Source organism: Macaca thibetana, chromosome 19 (assembly GCF_024542745.1).
Source record: "Macaca thibetana thibetana isolate TM-01 chromosome 19, ASM2454274v1, whole genome shotgun sequence".
Taxonomy (NCBI): Eukaryota; Metazoa; Chordata; class Mammalia; order Primates; family Cercopithecidae; genus Macaca; species Macaca thibetana.
In genome coordinates, this window is record NC_065596.1 from 13,329,824 (window position 1) to 13,356,804 (window position 26,981).

The 26,981-nt window shown below is 50.0% G+C and overlaps 1 protein-coding gene across 11 annotated transcripts in view; it reads right to left on the reverse strand.

The window, feature by feature from the left end:
- Nucleotides 1-26,981, reverse strand: part of SMARCA4 (SWI/SNF related, matrix associated, actin dependent regulator of chromatin, subfamily a, member 4) — a 102,827-nt gene that overhangs the window by 45,435 nt on the left and 30,411 nt on the right. For all 11 annotated transcript variants that reach the window (XM_050770003.1, XM_050770013.1, XM_050770011.1 and 8 more), the window contains exons 8-16: nt 26,209-26,382; nt 22,984-23,157; nt 21,597-21,764; nt 21,433-21,483; nt 14,237-14,367; nt 13,999-14,056; nt 9,634-9,755; nt 7,118-7,268; nt 4,198-4,361 (exon numbers count right to left, since the gene is read on the reverse strand). In XM_050770003.1, coding sequence (XP_050625960.1) covers nt 4,198-4,361; nt 7,118-7,268; nt 9,634-9,755; nt 13,999-14,056; nt 14,237-14,367; nt 21,433-21,483; nt 21,597-21,764; nt 22,984-23,157; nt 26,209-26,382 — 1,193 coding nt within the window. The remainder of the gene's footprint in view (nt 1-4,197; nt 4,362-7,117; nt 7,269-9,633; nt 9,756-13,998; nt 14,057-14,236; nt 14,368-21,432; nt 21,484-21,596; nt 21,765-22,983; nt 23,158-26,208; nt 26,383-26,981) is intronic.

Genomic DNA, 26,981 nt, shown 5'->3' on the forward strand with positions numbered 1-26,981 from the left:
GACTGCAATCTGGATGCCTGAAGACACAAGGAACTGGTCCCAAGGCCTGCGTTCTAGTGGCTCAAGATGCTTCTCAGAGGTACGGGCTCACTCCTCTGAAACTGCTGTCCACGGACGCTGAGACTGGGAACACGCACAGGGTGCAAGTGCGAGAAGGAACCTGTGGTCCCCACTCAGAGCCGCAGACAGTGGCGTGAACTCATGTTCAGCTTAACACAGAAACAGATGCAGAGGCAGAGAAGGCCTTTTAGACGATATGTGCACATAGCATCAGCACGCGGACACAAATCTCCAAGCACTGACCACTGAGAGGGCCCCGGGAGCAACGACACCCCAGAAGCAACGGGCCCATCCAGGACCCAGGTCTTGGTTCCCAAACCCATTCTGTAAGAAGGGAAACCAGGCTCCGTGGAGAAATGGCTGATTCGAGGGAGTGGGCGGGAAATGGACTATGTAAGCCTGTGGCATCTCTTGGTGCCAAAAAGCAAGAAAGTCCTCAAAATTCACCCAATGCTGGGGGCGTGTCAAAGGACAGAAGAGCCAACCTAAAGAGCTCCCAGTGGCCAAAGCTGGATGGATTTGAGCCACAAAACAAAACCCAGCACTGGTGCATAGCCTGGAGTAGAAAATAAATAATTTAATCCGTGGGTCCATACTCATATGAAGAAATGACTAAATCAATAGAAAGGACACAATTCATCCAGGGAGAATTCTCCTAGGCCGAACCTGAAAAAACTGAAGCAACGAAATAAATAATATTTGTTTGCGTGAGTCCACAATGATATAAGAATTACCCTAACAAGCACATGGGGGAGAAGAGAAAGCTCTTCCTAATAGTAGAATTCCAGGTAATTTGCAGAGAAGGGTGGATAGAAACAGGTAACCATGTATCTAGCAACTCTCATGTAATTATTTTTTCAGGCAAGACTTATCCGATGTTTGCTGCTATAGTTTGGGTATTTGGTGCTTCCAAACCTCATGCTGAAATCTGATTTCCAGTGTTGGAGGTGGGGCCTGGTGGTAGGCGAATGGGTCACAGGGGCGGAACCCTCATGAATGGCCTGTACCATACTGGGGATGGGGGATGAGTGAGTTCTTGCTCTCTGAACTCCCTTGGAAACTACTGTTAAAAGGAGCCCGGCACCCCCACCTCGCTCGCCTCCTCTCTCCCCATGGGATCTCTACACTGGTTGCCCTCTGCCTTCCACCAGGAGTGGAATCCGCCTGAAGCGCTCACCAGGTGCCCAGTCTTCCAGCCAGCAGAATCATGAGCCAAATAAACCTCTGGTTTTTTTGGGTTTTTTTTTTTGAGAAAGAGTTTCATTCTTGTTGCCCAGGCTGGAGTGCAATGGTGCGATGTCTGCTCACTGCAACCTCTGCCTCCCAGGTTCAAGCGATTTTCCTGCCTCAGCCTCCGGAGTAGCTGGGATTACAGGCATGCGCCACCACGCCTGGCTAATTTTTTTTTGGATTTTTGGTGGAGACAGGGTTTCACCATGTTGGTGAGGCTGGTCTCCTGACCTCAGGTGATCCGCCCACCTCGGCCTCCCAAAGTGCTGGGATTGCAGGCGTGAGCCACCACACCTGGCTAAACCTCTTTACCACCTAGCCTTAGGTATTCCTTTATGGCAACAAGAAATGGAGTAGGACAGATGCTGAAATGACTGGGAAAAGTAGGAAGATAAATGGGATATTTACATACTGTCAAAGTGCGTTCCCACGAGATAGTTATTAACGGAAAGTGTAACTCCTAGGTTTACAGTGGGAAACCCAGCAGGCACCTTGCCCAAGAGCCCAAGGCCTCAACATCTCATGCCTTCCCCGCTAAGGCACATCAAGCAGGGCGTGGCGTTGCTCCACGTGATCACGTAAGATAAACCCAAACTGAAGGAGAGGCTACCAAAGCTCCGACCAGGATTCAACAGCGTCAAACTCGACAAGGATGAAGGATGAAATGAGGAACTGCCACAGGCATGCCACACAGACATGACAGTGTGGGATCCTGGACCAAAACAAGGCCACTTGTGGGAAAACTGACAAGACTGGTAAATAAGGCCTCTGGTTTGCTATTAGTATTACGTCCATGTTATTTTCCTGGTTTTCATAATTGTCCTGGGGTTATGAAAGAATGGGGAAGATGCGTGAAGGGTACATAGTAATTCTTTACACTAACTCTTCAATGTTTTATAAAAATGAGTTCGCCAGACATGGTGGCTCACTCCCCTAATCCCAGCACTTTGGGAGGCCGAGGCGGGCAGATCACGGGGTCAGGAGTTCAAGACCAGCCTGGCCAACATGGAGAAGCCCCGCCTCTACTAAAAATATAAAAAAATTGTCGGGTGTGGTGGTGCATGCCTGTAATCCCAGCTACTTGGGAGGCTGAGGCAGGAGAATCCCTTGAACCCGGGAGGTGGAGGTTGCAGTGAACCGAGATGGCGCCACTGCACTCCGGGCCAGTCAACAGTGTGAGACTCCTTCTCAAAAAATAAAAATAAATAAATAAATAAATAAATAATAAGATCATTTCAAAATGAAGTTTAAAAAAATTTTTTTAAAGCAAAAATTAACTAAGAACCAAGGCTGCAAAACAACAGCACCCCGGAGAGCGGCGTTCCAGCAGAGATGGTGATCTGAGAAGTTTGTAAGTGAAAGGAGGGAAAATCGGGAACCTCAGAGGGCGGCTGCCACCGCACCCATCATCCTCTGGGGGAAGAAGGGCAGAGGGGAGCCAGGAGATGGGCAGAGCCGGAAGGAACAGCCTCCGGACAGACAGGGGACAGAGCTCAGGAAGGTGCAGCGGGATCACTATAGCAATCTGGGTCTGACCACGAGGGGAGGTGCGGCTGCCTGTAGCACTGTACACAACAAGGAAGCCCTGCTCCTCCAGGGCAGTCTGTTCTACCCGCCATGAGGGAAGCAGGGGGACAGAAGAGAGAAACAGCTCCACGGTAAACCTGGGAGGGTTCTGGGGTCCTCACCTTTCCTCCAGTCCTACCTGCAACAGTCAGGATGTGAGGCCCACCATGGGGCCTGGCTGTCTTACAGACAGGAGGGCATTTTCCCACGGGGTTGGGGCATGGGCATGCAGCTCGCCAGCCTGCTGGGGGTTGGGGGTGCGCTGCTGACTCGTGGCTGCAGTGGTCCCTGTGAGTGCCTGGCTGGAGTTAGGGGCTGTGCTCTAGGGCTGGACCAAGTGCCATGCTGAGGTTTGGCCAATCAGAGCAGACTAACCCCCAGGCCAGTGACTGCCTGCGTGCTGGACATGTGACTTGAACTGGACCAGTAAGAGTCAGCCCTGGGGTTTTCTGGGAAAACCCTGGGCTGGTCTCCCTTTTGGTGCAGGGGCTGAGCTGGGTAGGGAGATGTCCAGAGAGGTGGGCAAGGGGGCGGACTCTCAGTTTGCTGGAAGAAAAAGGCCAGTGGAGCCAGGCAGTGGCAAGTGAGAGCCTCTTAGGGTATCCAGATCCCACCATGCCCAAGCACCTGGGCCACGCTGGGATGTGCCTGATGGCTCTGGTGGCCTTAGCATCGCACTGCATGGCAAGGAAGTGGAGACTGTTTGTTCAATGGAGCCTCAATGGCCTCACCCTACTTTTCTAGTGGGAGGTTTTTGTCTCCTGCGACTCCCATGCATGGACTTTGCTGGTTGTGGGACTTGAAAAGGACACCAAGGACATCCCAGGAGAGGGACCCCAGGCCTCCTCAGGGGTGAAGGGGATAAGCAGTCATGCCCCCACTTGCTCTGGGACCCAGAGGCAGAGGCTGTGACGTGTGGAGCTGTGCACAGCCCCAAGGCGGGTGGAGCTGTCCAAACCCCCAGTAGCTCAGGATGTGACTGTACCTGGAGACAGGGCCAATACAGAGGCAATGAAGTTAAAGCAGGCCATTAGGATGCACCCTCATCCAACCTGACCGGTGTCCTTCTAAGAAGAAGAGATGAGGACACAAGCACGCACGGAGGAAGGGCCACGTGAAGGCACAGGGAGACACGTGTAAGCACGCATCCCTGCAAGCCAGGAAGAGAGGCCTCAGGAGGAAGCAACCTACTATAGCTTGACCTTGGACTTCTGGCCTCCAGGAAAATACATTTCCATCATTAAGCCACCTCGTTTGTGGTATTCTACTGTGGCAAACTTAGGAAACGAACACAGGAGCGTGTGAGCAGCGTGTGCGGTGTTGCTGGCACCGGGTACTCACGAGAGAGGCACAATGATGAGAAAGGGCCCGTTGATGCGTTTGTGCTCCATGAGGTACGTGATGAGCGCGATGGTCTGGATGGTCTTCCCCAGGCCCATCTCGTCAGCCAGGATGCCGTTCAGGTTGTTGTTGTACAGGGACACCAGCCACTCCAAGCCTTTGATCTGCAAAGACAGACACGGCCATGCCAGGACTGAAGGCCGGGTAGGACACCAGAGGGTTCTCCACATTCAGAGAGTCAGCCACGAGTTCTGCCTGAGCCACATCCCACCCTTGACTGCCTTTACCGAGGATTTTTCCTCTGAACCAACCCGATTCTTTATTGCAGAACCTCATCCTTACAATAGCGTCTGTGAAGTTGCAGGGTGACTGTGCTAATGATGGACAAGTGTAACATTTCTGGGGCACATCCCAACAGCTCATTCCCAATTGTTACACTGTCCGCCTATCCCTGCCTGACCATGCCCCACACAGCACACAGGAAAAACCTGCCTACACCACGGGACACCTGCACTCAGGAAACCACGAGGGCTTCAGGGCGACTTGGTGAGGAATTCGCCGCCTGAACATCATTTCAAGATTATGGGAGGGATTTCCAAAGCCTGGGAGCTTTCTGAAATACAGGCCTTAAATAGAAGACTATTTGCAAACTGAAGATAACGTTATGAAGGAAAATTTGGAAATTTTCATAATGGATTGAGGAAGTAAGTTCTGGCCAAGTTCTAATTCTTTTTTTTTTTTTTGAGACCGAGTCTTACTCTTACCCAGGCTGGAGTTCAGTGGCCCGATCTTGACTCACTGCAACCTCTGTCTCCTGGGTTCAAGCAATTCTCCTACCTCAGCCTCCCAAGCAAATGGGATTACAGGCATGCACCACCATGCCCAGCTGATTTTTTGTATGTTCGGTAGAGACAGGGTCTCACCATGTTGGCTAGCCTGGTCTCAAAACTCCTGACCTCAGGTGATCCACCCGCCTTGGTCTCCCAAAGTGCTGGGATCACAGCCGTGAGCCACTGCGCCTAGCCAAGTTCTAATTTTTTTAACTGCATTGGACTCCTGGAAAATTCCACTGACCATGAGATTTGCCTTTGTTTCACTATTGTTTTATAGAGATGGGGTCTCTCTATGCTGCCCAGGCTGGAGTGCAGTGGCTATTCATAGGGACTATCTCACTACGGATCAGCACATCAGTTTTGACCTGCTCCATTTCTGACCTGGGCAGATTCCCTCCTCCTTAGGCCACCTGGTGGTCCCCCACTCCTGAAGGTCATCATATTCATGCTGAACTTAGTACAGACACCTAATCGACATAGGGCACTACAGCTCAGAAGTCCTGGGCTTGGGCTCTCCTCCCACCTAAGCCGCCCGAGTATCTGGGACTACAGATGTGTGCAACCACCCCCAGCTAATTTTAAAAATATTTTTGTAGAGGCAGTGTCTCACTATGTTGCCCAGCCCATCTTCAACTCCTGGGATCATGTGATCTTCCCATCTCAGCCTCTTAAGTAGCTGGGACTATAGGTGCATGCGCAGTTTTGAATGCTGATATTAACACAAAAGGTTTAAGAGAGGCCGGGCGCGGTGGCTCAAGCCTGTAATCCCAGCACTTTGGGAGGCCGAGACGGGCGGATCACGAGGTCAGGAGTTCGAGACCATCCTGGCTAACACGGTGAAACCCCGTCTCTACCAAAAAGTACAAAAAACTAGCCGGGCGAGGTGGCGGGCGCCTGTAGTCCCGGCTACTTGGGAGGCTGAGGCAGGAGAATGGCGTAAAAACCCGGGAGGCAGAGCTTGCAGTGAGCTGAGATCCGGCCACTGCACTCCAGCCTGGGCAACACAGCGAGACTCCATCTCAAAAAAAAAAAAAAAAAAAAAAAAAAAGGTTTAAGAGTTGTCTTAAAGAAAGTTGGAGCTGGGTGAGGTGGCTCACACCTGTAATCCCAGCACTTTGGGAGGCCAAGGTGGGTGGATCACCTGAGGTCAGGAGTTTGAGACTAGCCTGGCCAACATGGTGAAACTCTGTCTCTAGTAAAAATACAAAAACTAGCTGGGCGTGATGGTGCACACTTGGAGTCCAAGCTACTCGGGAGTCTGAGGCAGGAGAATCACTTGAACCCGGGAGGCAGAGGTTGCAGTGAGCTAAGATCGCGCCACTGCACTCCAGCCTGGGCAAGAGAGAGAGACTCCATTTCAAAAGAAAAGAAAAGAAAAGAGAGTTGGGTAAGAGGGATCACAATCAAATGGAAAACCAGAGAGGCCTGTTCTTTGGTTGGAGTTGTGCTGGTTGTCTTGTGGGACCTTGTAATGAGCTCGGGATGGCGGGCCGCATTAAGAGCATGAGCAGCTCTGCTTCTTGACTGTCCCAAGTCAGGCCCAGGTGAAAAGCTTCAGAGCCATCATCTTTTCACCCTCACACAGGACCTGCTACCCCATCCCCAGAAGAAAGAGCGGAGTCCAGGGCTGCCGGCTCCTAGATCTAAGCTCCAGACGCTTGCCGTTTCACACCACACAGAGCTCAGGTAACCTGTCCTGAGCAAGCAGATGCCCAGATCTGAGCTCCGGCCCTGGTTCAGCCCTACACACGGTGTGATGCTAAGGAGCTGCTGCACCTCTCTGCTCCTCAGGTGGCCCCATCTCCTCCGTGAGGCCACTGGCGTGCAAATCGCTCCCACTCTGCCTGGCACATCAGGCACTCAGTAGACACTGACTTTCTGCTGTTGCACTTCCTCCTGGCAGCTAACGTATCAGACCACATCTCTGTTTTACACATGGGGAAACCGAGGCTCAGAGGGGAAAAGTGCATTGCCCACAAAGAGCAAAAAGTGAACTCAGGTCTGCCTGACGTCCGCAGCCCCTACCACCTGGGAACACCTGCACCGAGGCAGCTACACGGCAGTGGCCTCCCCAGTCCCCACCTCACCTGGTACTGTTTGAGGACACCATTGACCATAAGCGCTGACTGCTTGTCCACTCTCTCGGTGACAGCGTGGGCCACAGCATAGTAGGACTGCAGGCCACGTGCCAGGGCCTGGGACACACCATACTCATCATCAACGTCTTGCTTGGCGTTCCTGGGAGTGAGACGGAAGCGCTGAGTAAGGACACACGTTCCTATCTGTGACAACGTGCTCGCTCCTGACACAAACTCTGTGGAGTGGCCCTTTCTGCAGAATGACCTGTGGCCAGCACTGTAAGACATACAGAGGTGCAGCCGGAGAGTGTGAGGCCAGGCAGGGCAGCGCACACTGAGCCTGAGGGGCCCAGACTGGACTTCTGGGAGCTCTGGGTCCTGACTGCACCACCACAGAACAAGAATTCTGTCACTCAGATGGGCGCGGTGGCTCATGCCTGTAATCTCAGCACTTTGGGAGGCTGAAGCAGGCGGATAACGTGAGGCCAGGAGATCGAGACCAGCCTGGCCAACATGGTGAAACCCCATCTGTACTACAAAAAACAAAAATTAGGCTGGGTGCAGTGGCTCATGTCTGTAATCCCAGCACTTTGGGAGGCCAAGGCAGGCGGATCACCCGAGGTCAGGAGTTCTAGACCAGGTTTACCAACATGGTGAAACCCCATCTGTACTAAAAATACAAAAATTAGCCGGGCATGGTGGCGGGCGCCTGTAGTCCCCGCTACTCGGGAGGCTGAGGCAGGACAATGGCGTGAACCCGGGAGGCAGAGCCTGCAGTGAGCCGAGATCACGCCACTGCACTCCAGCCTGAGTGACACAGTGAGACTCCATCTCAAAATAAAGAAAAAAAAAAATTAGCCAGGCGTGGTGGTGGTGCATGCCTGTAACCCCAGCTACTCAGGAGGCTGAGGTGAAAGAATCGCTTGAGCCCGGGAGGCAGAGGCTGCAGAGAGCTGAGAGATCAAGCCACTGCACTCCAGCCTGGGCGACAAGGCAAACAAATTGCACTCCAGCCTGAGCGACTGTCTCAAAACAAACAAACAAAAAGAATGCTGTCACTTGCCAAAGCACATAAAGACACACTGCACCTAGCCAGACGCTGATAATAGGACCCATTCTTTCTAATAACAATTCATGAGCCTAAAGGTGAAAAGAAACACAGACTGAACAGGTTCATACAAAACCAGAATTGTTAAAACTTAGGCAATTTGTAATATAATCTGAATCTTTTTATTTTAAAAAGTGACTTTGGCCAGGTGCAGTGGCTCATGCCTGTAATTCCAGGACTTTGGGAGGCCGAGGTGGGTGGATCACGAGGTCAAGAGATCAAGACCATCCTGGCCAACATGGTGAAACCCCATCTCTACTAAAAATACAAAAATTAGCTGGACATGGTGGCCCGCGCCTGTAGTGCCAGTTACTCGGGAGGCTGAGGCAGGAGAGTTGCTTGAACCCAGGAGGTGGAGGTTGCAGTAAGCTGAGATCGTGCCACTGTACTCCAGCCTGGTGAAATAAAAAAAAAAAAAAAAAAAAAAAAGGTGACTTTTAGCCACCTATATATATATATTTTTTTTGAGATGGAGTCTCACTCTGTTGCCCATGCTGGAGTGCAGTGGTGCTATCTCGGCTCACTGCAGCCTCCTCCTCCCCATTTCAAGCGATTCTCCTGCCTCAGTCTCGCAAGTAGCTGGGACTCCAGGTGCACATCACCACGCCCAGCTAATTTTTGTATTTTTAGTAGGGATGCGGTTTCACCATGTTGGCCAGGCTGGTCTTGAACTCCTGACCTCAAGTGATCCGCCTGCCTTGGCCTCCCAAAATGCTGGGATTATAGGCGTGAGTCACTGTGCCCGGCCCTCTCTTGTCTTTTAACAGGATCCATTCATTCCTTACCATAAGCAATGATGAGATTAGTGTGTTAACTGTGATGTGTTATAGGAGCAAAAGATGAGAAATATAACCTAAATGCCTGCCACCAAAGGACAGGCCTACAAAAATGAGAATATAACGTGACTCAGTATGACATTGCATACTGAGGACCAGACTGGGAGCACTCTGCACGGACACAGGATCACCTCCGAGAGGGAAGGTTCAGTGAAAATAACAAGGTGCACACCAATGTACACCGGAGATATGTATGCAAATGAAAAGACAAAAACATGCACATTTTCCTTGCTAATGCAGACAGCATCTCTGAAAGATGACACACGAGGCTGGAGAGTTTCCCCAGGGAGGGCAGTGGAAAGGGAGGGAGCTGAGGAGCAGGGGACGGGGGGAGGAGGGCTTCTCCCACACACCTGACTACCTCGTAAGCATATGGTGAACCATGCGAATGCATTTGCTCTATTAAATCCCTATAAAATACATGAAATGTGAAGTAAATAAATTTGCTCTCTGTGATTCCACAGTAGCAGCTGGCTGGACAGTGCTGAATGTCGTCTAGGGATGGCTGGGATTCTAGCCACTCCCACCAGCGCCACCTCACAGGAAGCTGGCACAGAACAGTGTGTGTCAGGATCCCTTACTCAATGATGTGCCGTGCGTCCACCTCAGAGACGTCGTCGCTGTCTGGATCTGGAATCTTCTTTTTCTCCTCCACGGGCAGGGTGGGAGGCTGCGCTGCCTGCGGCTGCTCTTCCTCCTCCTCCTACCAAGAGACAAGCCCGTGTCACCTCGATTCATTCCCCAGAGAGGGGGAACGGGACTCCCATGGGGAGAACATAGTTTTAGAAGCAAGTGATCTTCTTACAGCCCTCACCCTCTCTACCTATCCTGGAATGTGTGATGTTTGTTATTTACGTCTTCCTTTTAAAATTATGTATTTATTATTATTAATATATGGGAGTCTCACTATGTTGCCCAGATGGCTTCGAACTCCTGAACTCAAGAGATCATCCTGCCTCAGCCTCCCCAGCAGCTAGAACTACAGATACGCACCACCACGCCCAGCTCAAATGTTTTAAATTTTGTAGATAGGGGGTCTCGCTACCTTCCCCCGGCTGGTCTCAAACTCCTGGGCTCAAGCAATCCTCTCGCCTCAGCCTCCCAAGTAGCTGGGACTACAGGCAAATGCCACCATACTGGCTACATCTTTTTTTTTTTTTTTTTTTTTTTTTTTTTTTTCTGAAACGAAGTGTCGCACTGTTGCCCAGGCTGGAGTGCAGTGGCATGATCTCGGCTCACTGCAACCTCCAACTCCCAGGTTCAAGCGATTCTCCTGCCTCAACCTCCCAAGTAGCTGGGATTACATGCACACGCCACCAAGCCTGGATAATTTTTGTATTTTTAGTAAACGGGGTTTCACTATGTTGGCCAGGCTGGTCTTGGACTCCTGACCTCATGATCCGCCTGCCTTGGCTTCCCAAAGTGCTGGGATTACAGGTATGAGCCACCACACCTGGTCCCGACACTTCTTCTAAGGCTATCTCAGGGTATTCTGGACTTTTGTTACTAATTAGAAGTAGACTCCATATCCCTCCTACCCCTGTTATAAAATGAACATTACATGTTTATTCTCTGCTAACCTACTAAAGCAGGTTTTCATTGATTCTCTTGGATTTCCTAGGTATTATCTTAGAGCCCACCATCATCCCCGGCTAATTTTTGTATTTTTTAGTAGAGACGGGGTTTCGTCATGTTGGCCAGGCTGGTCTCAAACTCCTGACCTCGGATCATCCACCCAACTCGCCCTCCCAAAATGCTGGGATTACAGGCGTGAGACACCACACCTGGCCTTAAATATCTTAGAGCCAACTTTCAATATTTATTGCTTGTAATTTACTTCCAGCTTTACTGACAAGTCTCAACCATCTACAACGTGTCTAATAACACTGGCAACATGAGGCATCTCAGTTTACTGAAAGTTTCTATGGACTTGTTTAAGCATTCACGTTGTGTCATTTAATGGTTTTCCAGCCTTTACTGGGATTTTGCATAACATGCAAAATCTATAACATGTCTATATTGAGAAAATAGACATGAATGCATTTCCTTATCTTAAACTATTCTTGTCTTGCCACTTAAATCATACAAATACACCACAGTGGATTGTTCCCTTATCTATACTGGAACTGCTACAAAGCTTTAAAAATACTATCTATAATTAATCTGTTAAATAATTCCAGTGAAAAGCCAGTGGGATTTCCCTTAGATCACAAAAAATGATTTTATAGATCACTTGGAATAAACAGGTGGTAATAACACCAACATTTTAGGCAAGAAAATCAGAGCTGGTACAGACATACTGGAATTAAAACAGGAGTGAGACTTCTGGCTAAACTCAAATGAGGAGGTGGGCAAATTTCCTCCCCAAAAAGCAACTATAAAGCAGGACAAATTGACAAAGTGAGCATTTCAGAGCTCACCAAGTTGACCAAAGGTCTACTAGAATCACTGAACCTTAAAAAACTGAACTTCAGGTGGGAAGAGCGGGAGTTTGCAGCACTTTTACTGTGGGCCACTTTCACCTCTTCTGCCTCACAGCTCCGGACACATGAAGGTCTTATGGCTGGAGAGTTGCAGGCTGTGAGGCTTGGCAGGGAGGTGGAAGGGGCTCAGTCACTTGTAGAAGGAGGCAATGCTCAAGCCCAGTGGCACTGCCAATGGAGGTGAGATCAGCCACGGTAGGAAAAAGCGTATCGCTGGCTGAGGCTGAGTCTGTGCATATGCACAGACGCCAAAGGGCCCAGAAAAGCAAAAGTGCGAGGGAGAACCCGACAATGGCCCAAATGTGGAATGCACCTCCTCATACAACTGAACCATCAGCAGGAGAAAGAAGGTGCGTGTCTGAGCATAAACTGTGCCCAATCTTTAGATGACCATAAGTGACAAAGAAACACTGTCTGCCCCTGATGAACCAGGGAAAAAAATCACGAATAAGACAAAGCCAAAAAATATTTAAAAGAACTGAGCAAATATAGCAGAGGCTACACATACTGTGCGAGAACCAGATTTCACAGATTTAGCCCAAGGAAATTATTAAACAGACCACAGGCCACCACAATCTCCCACAGGTAAGTCAGACTCCAGCTTAGCTAAAGTACACTTCAACTAAACATGAAGAGGTAAGCAAAAAAATAGGAGAGGCGAGGGGTGGTGGCTCCTGCCTGTAATCCCAGCACTTTGGGAGGCCAAGGTGGGCAGGATCACCTGAGGTCAGGAGTTCAAGACCAGCCTGACCAACATGGTGAAACCCTGTCTCTACCAAAACTACAAAAAAAAAAAAAAATTAGCTGGTGTGGTGACAGGCGCCTGTAGTCCCCGGAGGCTGAGGCAGGAGAATTGCTTGAACCCGGGAGGCAGAGATTGCAGTGAGCTGAGATTGCTCCACTGCACTCCAGCCTGGGCGATAGAGCGAGACTGTCTGAGAAAAAAAAAAAAAAAAAAAAAAAGGCATTATAAAAATAAAAATCTAGAAAAAAAGCCATTAAACACAAAAGAAGGCAGTAAAGGAGGAACAAAAACGGAAGGCACAGAAAAGAAACAGCAAGTGTAAGTCCAATCATATCAGAAATTACAGTAAATGTAAATGGTCTTAGAAACTCAGTCAAAAAGCAGTCACTGTCATACCAGCTGAAAATGCAAAACCCATATGCTGTCGTAGATTCAAAGAAACAGACTGAAAATAAAAGAAGTAAAAGAAGGGAAAAAGATGTACCATGCAAACAATAACCATAAGAGGGCTAGAGTGACTACTCTAAGACAGAACAGACCTTAAAACAAGAAATACCACTGGAAGACGGGTGCACTGGTTCACACCTGTAATCCCAATACTTTGGGAGGCCCAGGTGGGTGGATCACTTGAGGTCAGCAGTTTGAGACCAGCCTGGCCAACATGGTGGAACCCCATCTCTACTAAAAACACTTTAAAAATTAACCGGGCGTGGTGGTGTGCGCCTGTAATCCCAGCTACTCAGGAGGCTGAGGTGGGAGAATCACCTGAACCTGGGAGGTAGAGGTTGCAGTGAGTGAGATTGTGCCACTGCACTCTAGCCTGGGCTATAGAGTGAGACTCTGTCTCAAAAAATAAAAAAAACACCAGTCAGGAGTTCAAGACCAGCCTGACCAACATGGTGTAACCCTGTCTCTACTAAAAATACAAAAATTAGCCAGGCATGGTGGCAGGTGCCTGAAGTCCCAGCTACCAGAGAGGCTGAGGCAGGAGAATCGCTTGAATACGGGAGGTGGAGGCTGCAGTGAGCCAATATCACGCCATTGCACTCCAGCCTGGGCAACACAGCAAGTCTTCCTTCCAAAACAACAACAAAAAAATCACAAGTCGGATGTGGAGGTTCATGTCTGTAATCCCAGCACTTTGGGAGGCTGAAGCAAGTGGATCACTTGAGGTCGGGAGTTCGAGACCAGTCTGGCCAATATGATGAAATCCTATCTCTACTAAACATAAAAAAATTAGCTGGAAGTAGTGGCAGGTGCCTGTAGTCCCAGCTACTCAGGAGGCTGAGGCAGGAGAATCGCTTGAACCTGGGAGGTGGAGGTTGCAGTGAGGTGAGATTGCACCCCTGCACTCCAGCCTGGGCAACAGAGCAAGACTCCATCTCAAAAAAAAAAAAGAAACAGGCAAATGAGGTAGACCATTCCCGGAGAAGGGATGCCAAGCACCTGAAATGCAGTCAGTATGAAAGAGAAAATGAGTCTTAAATTTTACGTAATGTGACTGATTTAATTTAAAATGGAAACGGTCACACGTCGCCAGAAGTTGCCCTATTGGATAGCACAGCTCTAAAGCACCGACTTCAGCCAGGCCTGGGCCCCAGCTGTTCTCTGCCCCACAAGATGCCCAGACAGGGTAGGGGAGGGTCTCATGGCACACAGGGTGGAAGTCACTGCCAGTGGACACTGAGAGCCTTGAAAGCCAGGAAATGCATTCTTACCTCTTCCTCTTCTTCCGAGCCACTTTCTTCACTATCAGACCTCGGAGCTACTTCATACCTAGAAAAAATATAAGGGCTTTCATATAAATCTGCTCAGAACCAGCAGAATGCACTTTCCCTACCAAACCTGCCAAGGATCCAAACAGAAGTAAAACTGCCCCCAGCTGCCACCTCCCTGGAATAAGGCCCACCGAGGACTTAGATCCCCACTGCATCTGGAACGCAAGACCCAACTCACCCCGGGTTCATCTCGAGCCAGGCCTCCAGCTGCCCGGCTTTGGGGGCATCTGTGCCCGTGAGGATCTTCCCGCTCTCCACATGGATCACCTTCACCGGGAGGTCGCTCATCTGGCTGGTCTCGTCCAGAGGCTGAAAAAGAGTCATCCGTGCGACATTGAGGTTGCAGGGCCTCCAGACCAAAGGCTTACAGAGGCCAAGGTGGGAAGCACCCACTCAACTGTCTGCACAGAAAAGGGCAGGCAAACATGGTCAGTGGTGGTGAAAATGGGCAAACTGTATACTCAGTAATCCAGTAAAAATATATAATCCATGAGTCTTGGCTAAGTGACACTTGTTTCTTTTTTTTCCTTTCTTTCTCTTTTTTTTTGAGACAGAGTGTAGCTCTGTCGCCCAGGCTAGAGTACAGTGGCATGATCTCGGCTCACTACAACCTCTGCCTCCTGGGTTAAAGCAGTTCTCTGCCTCAGCCTCCCAACACCTGTTTCTTCAAGTTAACTGACATATACACTGCAATTTTCAAATAGTCCAGACATTCACAGTTGAAAATTCAGGCCGGGCTGGTCTCAAACTCCTGACCTCATGTGATCCACCCACCTTGGCCTCCCAAAGTGCTGGGATTCCAGGGGTGAGCCACTATGCTCGGGCCATTTTTTTTTTGGAGACGGAGTCTCACTCTGTCGCCCAGGCTGCAGTGCAGTGGCGCGATCTTGGCTCACTGCAAACTCTGCCTCCCAGGTTCACGCCATTCTCCTGCCTCAGCCTTCCGAGTAGCTGGGACTACAGGCGCCCATCACCAAGCCTGGCTAATTTTTTGTATTTTTAGTAGAGATGGGGTTTCACTGTGTTAGCCAGGATGGTCTCAATCTCCTGACCTCATGATCTGCTCACCTCGGCCTCCTAAGGCCCATTTTTATCTTTTTAACGAAAACTGAATAGTATAATGTGGGCTCTCCCCCTTCTCCTGTCCTCCAGCCTAAGTTTTTCTCTTCACAGTTGTCCACTGGTATCAGTTTCCTGTCCATCCTTCCAGATGAATTCCATGGATAAGAAACAAAGAGTTAGACGTTTCCACTTTCTCCCTGTTTTTTACACTAATGGCTATATTAATTTACATTTTTTGGACCTTGATTTTTTTTTCTCCCACTTATACTCTATTTGTAGACTTCATCAAGGGTCCTCATTCTTTTTTGTTAAAAAGCTAACTGAAATATTTCAAAAATAATTCCTCTTAGCAACAAATATGAAACTCCTCCTGTTGAGATTCAATGGATAAACATTTTCTCCCTCATTGATTCTTGTACATTTCCTACAGAAAACTCCCAAGAAGGGGATAAAGTTCTTGGTTTAAATTTTGGTTTCCATCTTGCAGGAATTTATAACTACCTGCAAAACTGCTGCCCTCATAGTGTCACCACTGTCCACACAGCAGAGGGATATCAGTCTCCATGCGCTGAAAGCTCACCCACAGAGCAGCCACCACAGAGGGTCACAGCAACCTCTTACCCCAACAATGGGCTCTGCAGGCTGCCTCAATCAAGGACTTTCAACTCCACAACCTCTCTGAGATCACTGGGAGGAGTGGTCAAAGGTGCCGATTGCTACATGCCTCCCCGACACCCAAAATTCTGATTGAACTGCTCTGGAGTGAGGCTTGGGCATCCTTGCTTTTTTTTTTTTTTTTGAGACGGAGTCTCGCTTTGTCACCCAGACTGGAGTGCAGTGGCGCGATCTCAGCTCACTGCAAGCTCCGCCTCCTGGGTTCACGCCATTCTCCTGCCTCAGCCTCCGGAGTAGCTGGGACTACAGGCGCCTGCCACCGTGCCCGGCTAATTTTGTGTATTTTTAGTAGAGATGGAGTTTCACCGTGGTCTCAATCTCCTGACCTCATGATCCACCCTCCTTGGCCTCCCAAAATGCTGGGATTACAGGCGTGAGCCACCAGGCCCGGCCTGCTTTTTTAAATTTTTAATTTACTTTTTATTTTTTGGAGATGGGCTCAGTACCATGCTTTTTCACAGGTGTGATCACAGCCTCAAAGCCCTGGGCTCAAGTGATCCGCCTACCTCTGGTTCCCAAGCAGCTGGGACCTCAAGTGTACAACACCATGCCCAGGTAATTATTTTATTTTTTGGAGAGACAGAGTCTCCCTATGTTGCCCAGGCTGGTCTTGAACTCCCAGACTAAAGCAATCTCCCCACCTCAGCCTCCTGAGCAGCTGCAACGCCAGGCACATGCCTTCACGCCTAGCTACTACTCAGAAAAACGTCCCCAGAGGATCACTTGAACCCAGGACGTCGAGGCTGCAGTGAGCCATGACCTCACCACTGGACTCCAGCCTGGACAACAGAGAGACCCTGTCTCAAATAATAGTAATAATAAAAATAGAGAGCTCCCCAGGTGACGAGAACATACAGCAGAGGCTGAGTACCACTGGCTGAGAACAAGGAAAACTCACAAGCAGCAGCAAGTGCCGGTGCCTGTTCTCAATACTCCACGGGACAGGCAGCCACAGCAGGGTTCAGCACAAGCTTCCACTTCATGCACATTCCCATTTCATGACTTCTTTTTTTTTGAGACAGAATCTCACTCTGTCGTCCAGGCTGGAGTGCGGTGGCGTGATCCGCCTCCCGAATTTAAGCGATTCTCTTGCCTCAGCCTCCCAGTAGCTGGGACTACAGGAGTCCGCCACCACCATCGGCTAATTTTTGTATTTTTAGTAGAGACAGGGTTTCACCATACTGGCCAGACTGGTCTCGAACTCCTGACTTCGTGATCCGCCTGCCGCGGCCTCCCAAAGTGCTGGGATTACAGGCGTGAGCCACTGCGCCTGGCCCATGACTTTTTTCTTGAGTATTCCAGATGGCTCCAGAACTGTGAGACAGAACTGGCTGACAGAGAGAGACCCTGTCTCAAGTAATAATGAAAAGCCCCCTAGGCTGGAATGCAGTGGTACAAACACAATGTACTGTAGCCTGGACCTCCTGGGCTAAGTTATCCTCCTGCCTCAGTCTCTCATGTAGGTGGGACTACAAGCGTGCGCACCAAGCCTGGCTAATTTTTTGTAAAGATGAGGTTTCACCATGTTGCTCAGGCTGGTTTCAAACTCCTGGGCTCATGCGATCCACACACCTCAGCATCCCAAACTGCTGAGATTACAGGCATGAGCCACCACGCCTGACCCTAAGCAATTCTTTTTTTTTTTTGAGACAGAATCTCACTCTGTCACCCAGGCTGGAGTGCAGTAGCTGCGAACCTGGCTCACTGCAACCTCCACCTTCCAGGTTCAACCGATTCTCCTGCCTCAGCCTCCCAAGTAGCTGGGACTACAGGGGTGCGCCACCACACCTGGCTAATTTTTTGTATTTTTAGCAGAGACGAGGTTTCACTACGTTGGCCAGGCCGGTCTTGAACTCTTGACCTTAGGTGATCTGCCCACCTTGGCCTCCCAAAGTGCTGGGATTACAGGCGTGAGCCACTGCACCTGGCCCCAGTAACTTCTGAACACCGTATTTGGAACACATACCCTGGAGTGGAGGAACTCTATAAATACTGAACTCTAGCTAGGAAACTTCTGCATAGAGGTGTCCGTTAGCACTTTGGAACATACTTTCTGTGTATTCTAGAATGAAGCAGGTAAGTCAGTCTATTACTGTTCATGGAAATCAGGTTCCTGATTTTAGAATTAAGGAAAGGGGGAAAGGATGACAATCAACCCTGTGCTATTGGATTAGAACTGGAGGTGTCAACACAACCTCAAGATTCTTTGTGTGTGGGAGACAGGGTCTCACTGTCTTGACCAGGCTGGAGAGAAATGGTGAGATCACAGCTCACCGCAGCCTCAAACTCTTGGACTCAAGGGATCCTCCCACCTCAGCCTCCCGAGTAGCTGAGGCAACAGGTACATGCCACTACACCCAGCTAATTTTTAAAATTTTTATAGAGGACAAGGTTTTGCCATATTGCCCACGATGGTCTCGAACTCCTGGGCTCAAGTGGTCCTTCCATTTTGGCCTCCCAAAGTACTGGGAATACAGGCACGAGCCACCATGCCCAGCCACGATTTTTAACGTATACAAGCAGCAACGCAGACAGATTAAGTGTACATACATCTATTTCCCAGATCCGGCTCCTAGAAGCAGTGATGGCCCACTAGCAAGGAGCATCCCCAAAGTCAGATCTTGCCATGTAAATATTCTTCTGTAATAAAAGGAAATATAGCCAGGCACAGTGGCTCATGTCTGTAATCCTAGCACTTTGGGAGGCCAAGGCAGGTAGATCGCTTGAGCTCAGGAGTTTGAGACAAGCCTGGGCAACATGGTGAAACCCTGTCTCTACAAAAAAAATACAGAACACTTAGCCAAGCATGGTGGCATGTGCCTGTAGCCTCAGATACTCAGGAGGCTGAGGTGGGAGGATCACTTCAGTCCAGGAGGTTGAGACTACAGTGAGCAATGATCGTACACTGCATACTCCAGCCTGGGTGATGCAGGGAGACCTTTTCTTGGGGGAAAAAAAAAAAAAAAGGAATCAGGACTCCCCGGGGGAAGAGCTGGGTCCAGGGAACTCAGGCAGGGAAAGCAGAAGAAAAACCTGGTGAGGAAGGAAGTGATCCAGGAATGGTGGGCACATGCCAAAAGCAAACAGGAGCCAATGTCAAGGGGCTTCTACTGGCTAAAGCTAAATAGCCAAAAGAAATCATTTTAAAGGATCAGAATCCACTCATTCAACTAAACAAGAATCCATAAGTCTACACCCGGGGTTGGCAGACCATGGCCACAGGTCTAACAGGACCAAAGAGAAAGCTTTACCTAGAATAGAAAAACAAATAAATCAATGCAGAAAGAATGATGGAACTAAAAGTCACCATCCTGTAGCTGTCACAGCAAAAACTGATACAGGCAAAAAAAAAAAAAGATACTAAAAGGAGTAGCTGGAATTCTGAGGAGTTACAACATAGTTACAGAGTCTCAAGTATCTTCCTACAGGGTACTTACTGATTACAAAAGAAAAAAACAGAAACTGGACAGTGGAGATCCCTTGGCAGGGGTTCAAAGTCAGCATCACCAGTGACCTTATTTGCAAACCTCTGCCATGCACTCCTGACGTGATGCCCTGAGAGGTACCCAGGGCCATGTTGGGTCTGCCTGCCAGAGACACATAACCTGACTCTAACCACAAGGAACATCAGACAAACCAAAATCCAAGGCCACTGGCTGACATAGCTGGCCTGAAGCCAAGTGTGGTGGCTCACGCCTATAATCACAGCCTTTGGAAGGCTGAGGTGGATCACTCCAGCCCAGGAGTTCAGGACCAGCCTGGGCAACGTGAGACCCCATCTCTGCAAAAAAAACAAACACACACACACACACACACAGAGGGAGCTCTTTAAGATCAAAGCTGACTAAAGGGACCTCCACTAAATGTGACCTGGAGTTTTCTGCTGCTGTGAAGACAACTGGAAAAACTGGCCAAACCTTATATAAAGGCCTGCAGACTGGAAACAGTGTTGTACCAATGTTCACCTCCTGCTTCCATCACCTCGGCACAGTGTGCAGGAGCAAACTTGTCTTCAGGAAGTAGATACAGAAATACATAGAGGTGGCCGGGCGCGGTAGCTCAAGCCTGTAATCCCAGCACTTTGGGAGGCCGAGACGGGCAGATCACGAGGTCAGGAGATCGAGACCATCCTGGTTAACACAGTGAAACCCCGTCTCTACGAAAAAATACAAAAAAACTAGCTGGGCGAGGTGGCGGGCGCGGGTAGTCCCAGCTACTCAGGAGGCTGAGGCAGAAGAATGGCGTAAACCCAGGAGGCGGAGCTTGCAGTGAGCTGAGATCCGGCCACTGCACTCCAGCCCAGGCGGCAGAGCAAGACTCCGTCTCCAAAAAAAAACAAAAAAAAAATAGATAGAGGTAAAGCACTGTCATGTCTGAATTTGACTCTCAAAGAGTTTAGGTAGAAACACATGTGAAGGCCAGGTGCGGGGGCCCATAATCCTAACACTTTGGGAGGCTGAGGCAGGAGAATGCCTGAGCCCAGGAATTGGAGACCAGCCTGAAAAACATAGGGAAACCCCATCTCTATAAAAAATAAATTTTAAAAAATTAGGCCAGGCACGGTGGCTCATGCCTGTAATCCTGGCACTTTTGGAGGCTGAGGCGGGTGGATCACCTGAGGTCAGGAGTTCAAGACCAGCCTGGCCAACATGGTGAAACCCCCGTCTCTACTAAAAAGACAAAAACTGGCTGGGCGCGGTGGCTCAAGCCTGTAATCCCAGCACGTTCGGAGGCCAAGGCAGGTGGATCACGAGGGCAGGATATTGAGACCATCCTGGATAACATGGTGAAACCCCATCTCTACTAAAAGCCAAAAAATTAGCCGGGCGTGGTAGCGGGCGCCTGTAGTCCCAGCTACTCGGGAGGCTGAGGCAGGAGTATGGTGTGAACCCAGGAGGCAGAGCTTGCAGTGAGCAGAGATCATGCCACTGCACTCCAGCCTGGGTGACAGAACGAGACTCCATCTAAATAAAAATAAAGATAAAAATAAAATCAGCCGGGCGTGGTGGTGGATGCCTATAATCCCAGCTACTCAGGAGGCTGAGGCAGAATTGCTCGAACTCGCGGGGTGGAGGCTGCAGTGAGCCAAGATCGCGCCACTTCACTCTAGACTGGGCAAAAGAGCGAAACTTCATCTCAAAAAAAAAAAAAAAAAAACTTAGCTGGGTGTGGTGGGGCATGCCTGTAGTCCCAGCTACTCAGAAGGGTAGGATCACTTGAGCCCAGGAGGTTGAGGCTGCAATGAGCCATGCGCCACTGCAGTCCAGCCTGGGTGACAGACAGACCCTGTCTCAAAGAAACAAAACAAAATACAAAACGTGAAAATGGAGACTCTGGGTAAAGAACACACAGGACATCTCGGGACGGTTCTCGCGCCTCTCCTGTAAGTCAGACGTTACAATAAAGTAAAACCTGAAAGATGAATCCTGCGGCACATGCATAGAAAAAGGTCTGGAAGAAAACATAACGTGTGGGATGAAGGGGCGAGTGGGATGGGGGTCAGAGGACACCCCAGGATTCTCACCATCATCATATATCATTGTTCATAATTTTAAAAGAACATAGGTTTTAATGTCTGAAACAGACCAGCGCCTCAGGGCTGGGTTGGTACCTCCAAAAGAAGCCCTGCTTCCTCACCTCACCATCCGGCCCAATGGCAGGCGTCTGTCCTTCTGCATTTTCTGCCTTCTGGAAATAGAGAGAGACACAGTCAGGCTCTGACCCGCCAGGCTGAGGCCACACATGCGAAGGCGGCCGCTCCCATCCCACCCACGGCAGGCGCCACACCAGGCCCAGCACACCTTCTTTTTCTTTTTCTTCTTTTTCTCCTTGGCGACCTGGGCGGCCTTGTGCTGCCGCACCAGCTCTGTGAGGTTAGCCACGTACTCATCTGTCTGTTGCAAGAGGTAGGCCAGGCGCTTGTCCTTCTTCTGGTCGATGAGCTTGCGGTACCCCTCCTCATCTTCAGCCTACAAAAGCGTGGGGGTTACTGCAATGTGGTGGCACACTGTGCACGTCTGTGGGCACCCATGGCCAGTCAACCCAGAGGCGCACTGAGGGCGTGCATGGCTCATGGGGGTGCCGCGCCACTGACCCTTCACACAGCAATCGACTCCCTGTTCAGGAACTATTTCCTCAAAACCTACCAAGGGCTAGGTTCCAAAGGCACCTGCTAAGCAGATGGTCCCGCCAGGAGCCAGTTACAGAGGCTATGAGCCAGTCCTATCCACTCTGTTCATGAAACACACCCCAAACCCAAAGCCTTCTCTCCACAAAGTCCAAGGTGCATCCCTCCCACCAACTCCTACAGCAGCCCCTCACCTTTCTAAGAAGACATCAGATCACATCACCCACAGCCAAAACCCTCCCGGGTGAGGCTCTCATTCACGATCAGAATTCAACCCACAGTCCTCCCAATGGCCTGAAAGGTCCCACGCCCCACCTGCCCCTGTGAGCTCTGACCTCACCTCCCACCTCACACGATGCTGTGCTGGGAGCCCAGGGCTACCGGCTGTCCCTGGCATATGGCTGCCTGCCACCTCGACCTTTGTTCCCTGCTGCCTGGGGCTCCTCTCCTAGGTCTCTGCATTTGTGCATCAGGGCTACCCTTTGGGCCTCTGTTCCGAAGCCTTCACTTACTACCCTATCCCTCCCCTTCCATTCCGCTTCACCCTCCTCACTGCAGCTGTCACCATCCACTACTCTGTTTGCTTCATTCGTATATCTGCCCCTCAAGCACAACCTACCAGGACAGAGGCCGTGTCGTGCTCCCTTCTGTGTCCCCCTTACACAGAGCAGCACCTGGCTCAGAATGCGCTCCCAATATGTCCAACCAGCGACTCAGCCACAAATAAATGGTCAGAGATGTTTATCCTAGGGGTGGGGGGTCTGGATCGCACCACCTGTGGCTCTCACAGAATGAGGGGAGGGGGCACCACCTCCGTTTTCCAGTGAAGGCAGAGGAGACAGCAAAGTGGTCTGAGGTCACACAGTCACTCTGATGATCAGAGGGATCAGCAAAGATCCGAGCCCAGGACTGACTCCCAAGCCCGCGCCTGCTCTTTCCTTCGCCCCACTTCTAACTCCAAGCTTTGAAATGCCTTGGTGTGACCCTGGGGAGCGACCCCTGGAACCTGCAGTACCAGCCACACGTGTGGAAGGGTGCATGTCAAGAAGGCGGGACCATACCATGAGCCTCCGCATGCGCTCCTTCTCGATCCGCTCGTTCTCTTTCTTCTGCTCCCGCTCCGTGTTGGCATGGTACGTGGCCACTGCCTTGGTTAGCTTCTGGATTTTGCCTGTGACCGATCTGTGATATTCCTTGAAATCCTTGGCATGCTGGAGAATGCTATTGAGGTATTCCTGTAGAGAACACGCAAAAGAGAAGGCTGACCCCTCAGCAGCATGGCGGACACATCCCCCGTAAGGCTTGTTTAAAACCTAGAATACTGCCCAGGTGTGGTGGCTCATGCCTGTAATCCCAGCACTTTGGGAGGCCAAGGTGGGTGGATCACGAGGTCAGGAGATTGAGACCATCCTGGCTAACACGTGGCTAACACCCTGTCTCTACTAAAAATGATAAAAAAAAAAAAAAAATCAGCTGGGCATGGTGGCAGGCGCCTATAGTTCCAGCTACTCGGGAGGCTGAGGCAGGAGAATGGCGTGAACTGGGAGGTGGAGCTTACAGTGAGCCAAGATTGTGCCACTGTGCTCCAGCCTCGGCAACAGAACGAGACTCTGTCTCAAAAAAGAAAAAAAAAACAACAACCTAGAATATCACTTTGGGAGGCCAAGGAGGGCAGAATGCCTGAGGTCAGGAGTTCGAGACCACCCTAGCCAATATGGCGAATCCCCATCTCTACTACAAACATAAAAAATATCACCCAGGTGTAGTGGCGCATGCCTGTAATCCCTGCTACTTAGGAGGCCAAGACAGGGGAATCGCTTGAATCCGTGACGCAGAGGTTGCAGTGAGCCGAGATTACACCACTGTACTTCAGCCTGGGTGACAGAGCGAGACTCTATCTCAAAAAAAATAAATATAATACACAAAAAACGCCCTTTGCCTGTTGCGGTTGGGTTTCTCTGATGATAAAACTCAGCAATGGCAACTGTGGGTGGGAAAGGCCCTCGAACACAGCAGGTGGGCACACAGGGCAGTCAACTTGCAGGGCAGCAAGCATGGATATGAAACGTCTCAAAAATGTTTCCAACCCTCCCCCCAACTTATTCCATCACTACAAATTTACTTTAAGGAAATACCAGAGACCAGTCCCAAAATGTTCAAGCCAAAAATTCCTGTCCTAGCATGATTTTTAATTTTCAAAAGCTGAAATATGTTGCATGTCCTCAAACAAGAAAAAGTTGACATAAATGATCAGATCCTGTACCCACTGAAATGGAATACAGTGTGGACATCAAAAGTCATGTTTCCGTGATACTTAAAAACAAAGAAAGCAATGTGGCCAAGAGCAGCAGCTCACGCCTGTAATTCCAGCACTTTGGGAGGCCAAGGCAGGCGGATCACTTGAGGTCAGGAGTTCAAGACCAGCCTGGCCAACAGGGTGAATCCCCATCTCTACTAAAACACAAAAATTAGCCAGGTGTGATGGCGCATGCCTGTAATCCCAGCTGCTCAGGTGGCTGAGGCAGGAGAATCGCCTGATTCCAGGAGGAGGAGGCTGCAGTGAGTGGAGATCACGCCACTGCACTCCAGCTTGGGCGACAGAGTGAGATTCTGACTCAAAAAAAAGACAGCAAAATTTTAGAAAAAATAAAAAAACAGCAATTTAACATTGTATTAATATACAAGTAAAAAGGCTGAAATAACATATATAAAAATGCTGGCGGCCAGAAGCAGTGGCTCACGCCTGTAATCCCAGCACTTTGGGAGGCCAAGGCGGACAGATAACAAGGTCAACAGTTTGAGACCAGCAGCCTGGCCAACATAGTGAAACCTCGTCTCTACTAAAAATACAAAAAATTAGCCAGGCATGGTGGCAAGTGCCTGTAGTCCCAGCTACTTGGGGAGCTGAGGCAGGAAAATCGCTTGAACCCAGGAGGCAGAGGTTGTGGTGAGCCGAGATTGCACCACTGCACTCCAGCCTGGGCAACAAGAGTGAAACTCTGTCTCAAAAAAAAGAAAAATTAGCCAGGTGTGGTGGCGCACACCTGTAATCCCAACTACTCAGGAGGCTGAGGCAGGAGAATCCCTTGAACCCAGGAGGCAGAGGTTGCAGTGAGCCAAGATCGCACCATTGCACTCCAGCCCAGATGACAAGAGTGAAACTCTGTCTCAAAAAAAAAAAAAAAAAAAAAATGTTGGCCAGGCATAGTGGATCATGCCTGCAATCTCAGCACTTTGGGAGGCCGAGGTGGACGGATCACTTGAGGTCAGGAGTTCAAAACCAGCCTGACCAACATGGTGAAACCCCATCTCTACTAAAAATACAAAAAACATGTTAGCCAGGCATGGTGGCAGGTGCCTATAATCCCAGCTACTCAGTGGGCTGAGGCAGGAGAATTGCTTGAACCCAGGAGACGGAGGTTGCAGTGAGCCAAGATTGCACCACTGCACTCCAGCCTGGGCGACAGAGCGAGACTCCATCTCAAAAAAAAAATTGTTAACAGAGATTGCTGTGCTGATTGTCTAGATTATTTTACACTACACCAGTAAGATATAAATGATAGAAAATCTCTAGAAAATCTATAAATGACCAAATCAGCACAATCATCCCCAAATCCTTACTTGACTTTAGATTTGAAGATTTCCATCTTATTGATTCATCCTGGGAAACCCTGAGTCAGATCAGTCCCTGTGCTGCCCAGAACTCTCTATGGCTCCCACTTCACTCAGAGCGACAGCCCAAATCCTCCCTGAAGCTCACAAGGTCCCACATCACCTGCCCGTCACCTCCCTGCCCTCCCCTCCTTCAGCTCACCCCGCCACTCACTGTACTCTGGCTACATGCAGGTCCTTACTTTCCATAGAAAACATAGGCACATTCCAGCCCCAGGGCCCTTGCACCTTCTCCTTTTCCCAGAAAGCTCTTTCCACAGATCTGTGTGGCTCCCTCCCTTGGGAGTCTGCCCAGATGTCACCTCCAAAAGAAAGAACTCCCCCAACATCAGGTCTACAACAGCCCTTTCCTTTCTCTCTATCCCAGCTTGATTTTTCTTTGTGCCCTATCACCTTCCAGACATACTATGCAGGGATTTGATCACTATCTTCTCCCTACCATTCGGTTTTTACACCAATACGCTCTCAGTGCCTAAAATACTGTTATGATGAGCAAAAGAGAGAGACAAGCAGCATGTTTAGGAACAAAGCAAACACAGCCCCGTGACAACCGCTGGGACAAGCCAGGCAGCCAGGTGGGTGGGCTGCAGGGCCTTGGGGCCACCGGGGTGTACCTGGTGCTTCTGCCGGCGCTTGCGCTCCTGCTCAATCTTCTGCTGCTTCTCTAGCTTCTCGGTGATGCGGGCCTCGCGCAGGGACTGGCGCTTGCTGCGCTTGTAGGCCTTAGCATTGAGGGCTGTCTCCAGCGCTGTGTCCCTCCGCATGCACACCACCACCTCCTGGCGCAGCTGTAGGAGGGAAGAGGACATGCCCATGCGCTGCACGGCTCTGTGGCATCCACAATGACGAACACGCATGATGACGTCACATGCTACACCGCTAAAGGAGCATTTTAAGTGCCTTACACACCCAGTCCGTGTGTGCAGGGGACATCTAATAGGTGTCCCCGGGCAGGGCGAGCACAGGACAGAAGGTGATCACTTCTGGACACCTAGCCAGTGGGTCCTCTCGGACCTCCAGCTTGCCCCCCTCTACCACACACACAGCTTCTTAGGAGTCATTCAGAAGTACAGCACCCTTGGCTGGGTGTGTGGCTTAACACCAGTAATCTCAACACTTTGGGAGGCCAAGGTGGGAGGACTGCTCAAGCCCAGGAGTTTGAGACCAACCTGGGCAACATGGTGAGACTTCACCTCTACAAAAACTAACCGAAAAATTAACTAGGTGGCCAGGAGCAATGGCTCATGCCTATAATCCCAGCACTTTGGGAGGCCGAGGCAGGTGGATGGCTTGGGCTCAGGAGTTCGAGAGCAGCCTGGGCAACATGGAGAAACCCTGAGTCTACTAAAAACACAAAAACCAGCGTGGTGGCTCACGCCTGTAATCC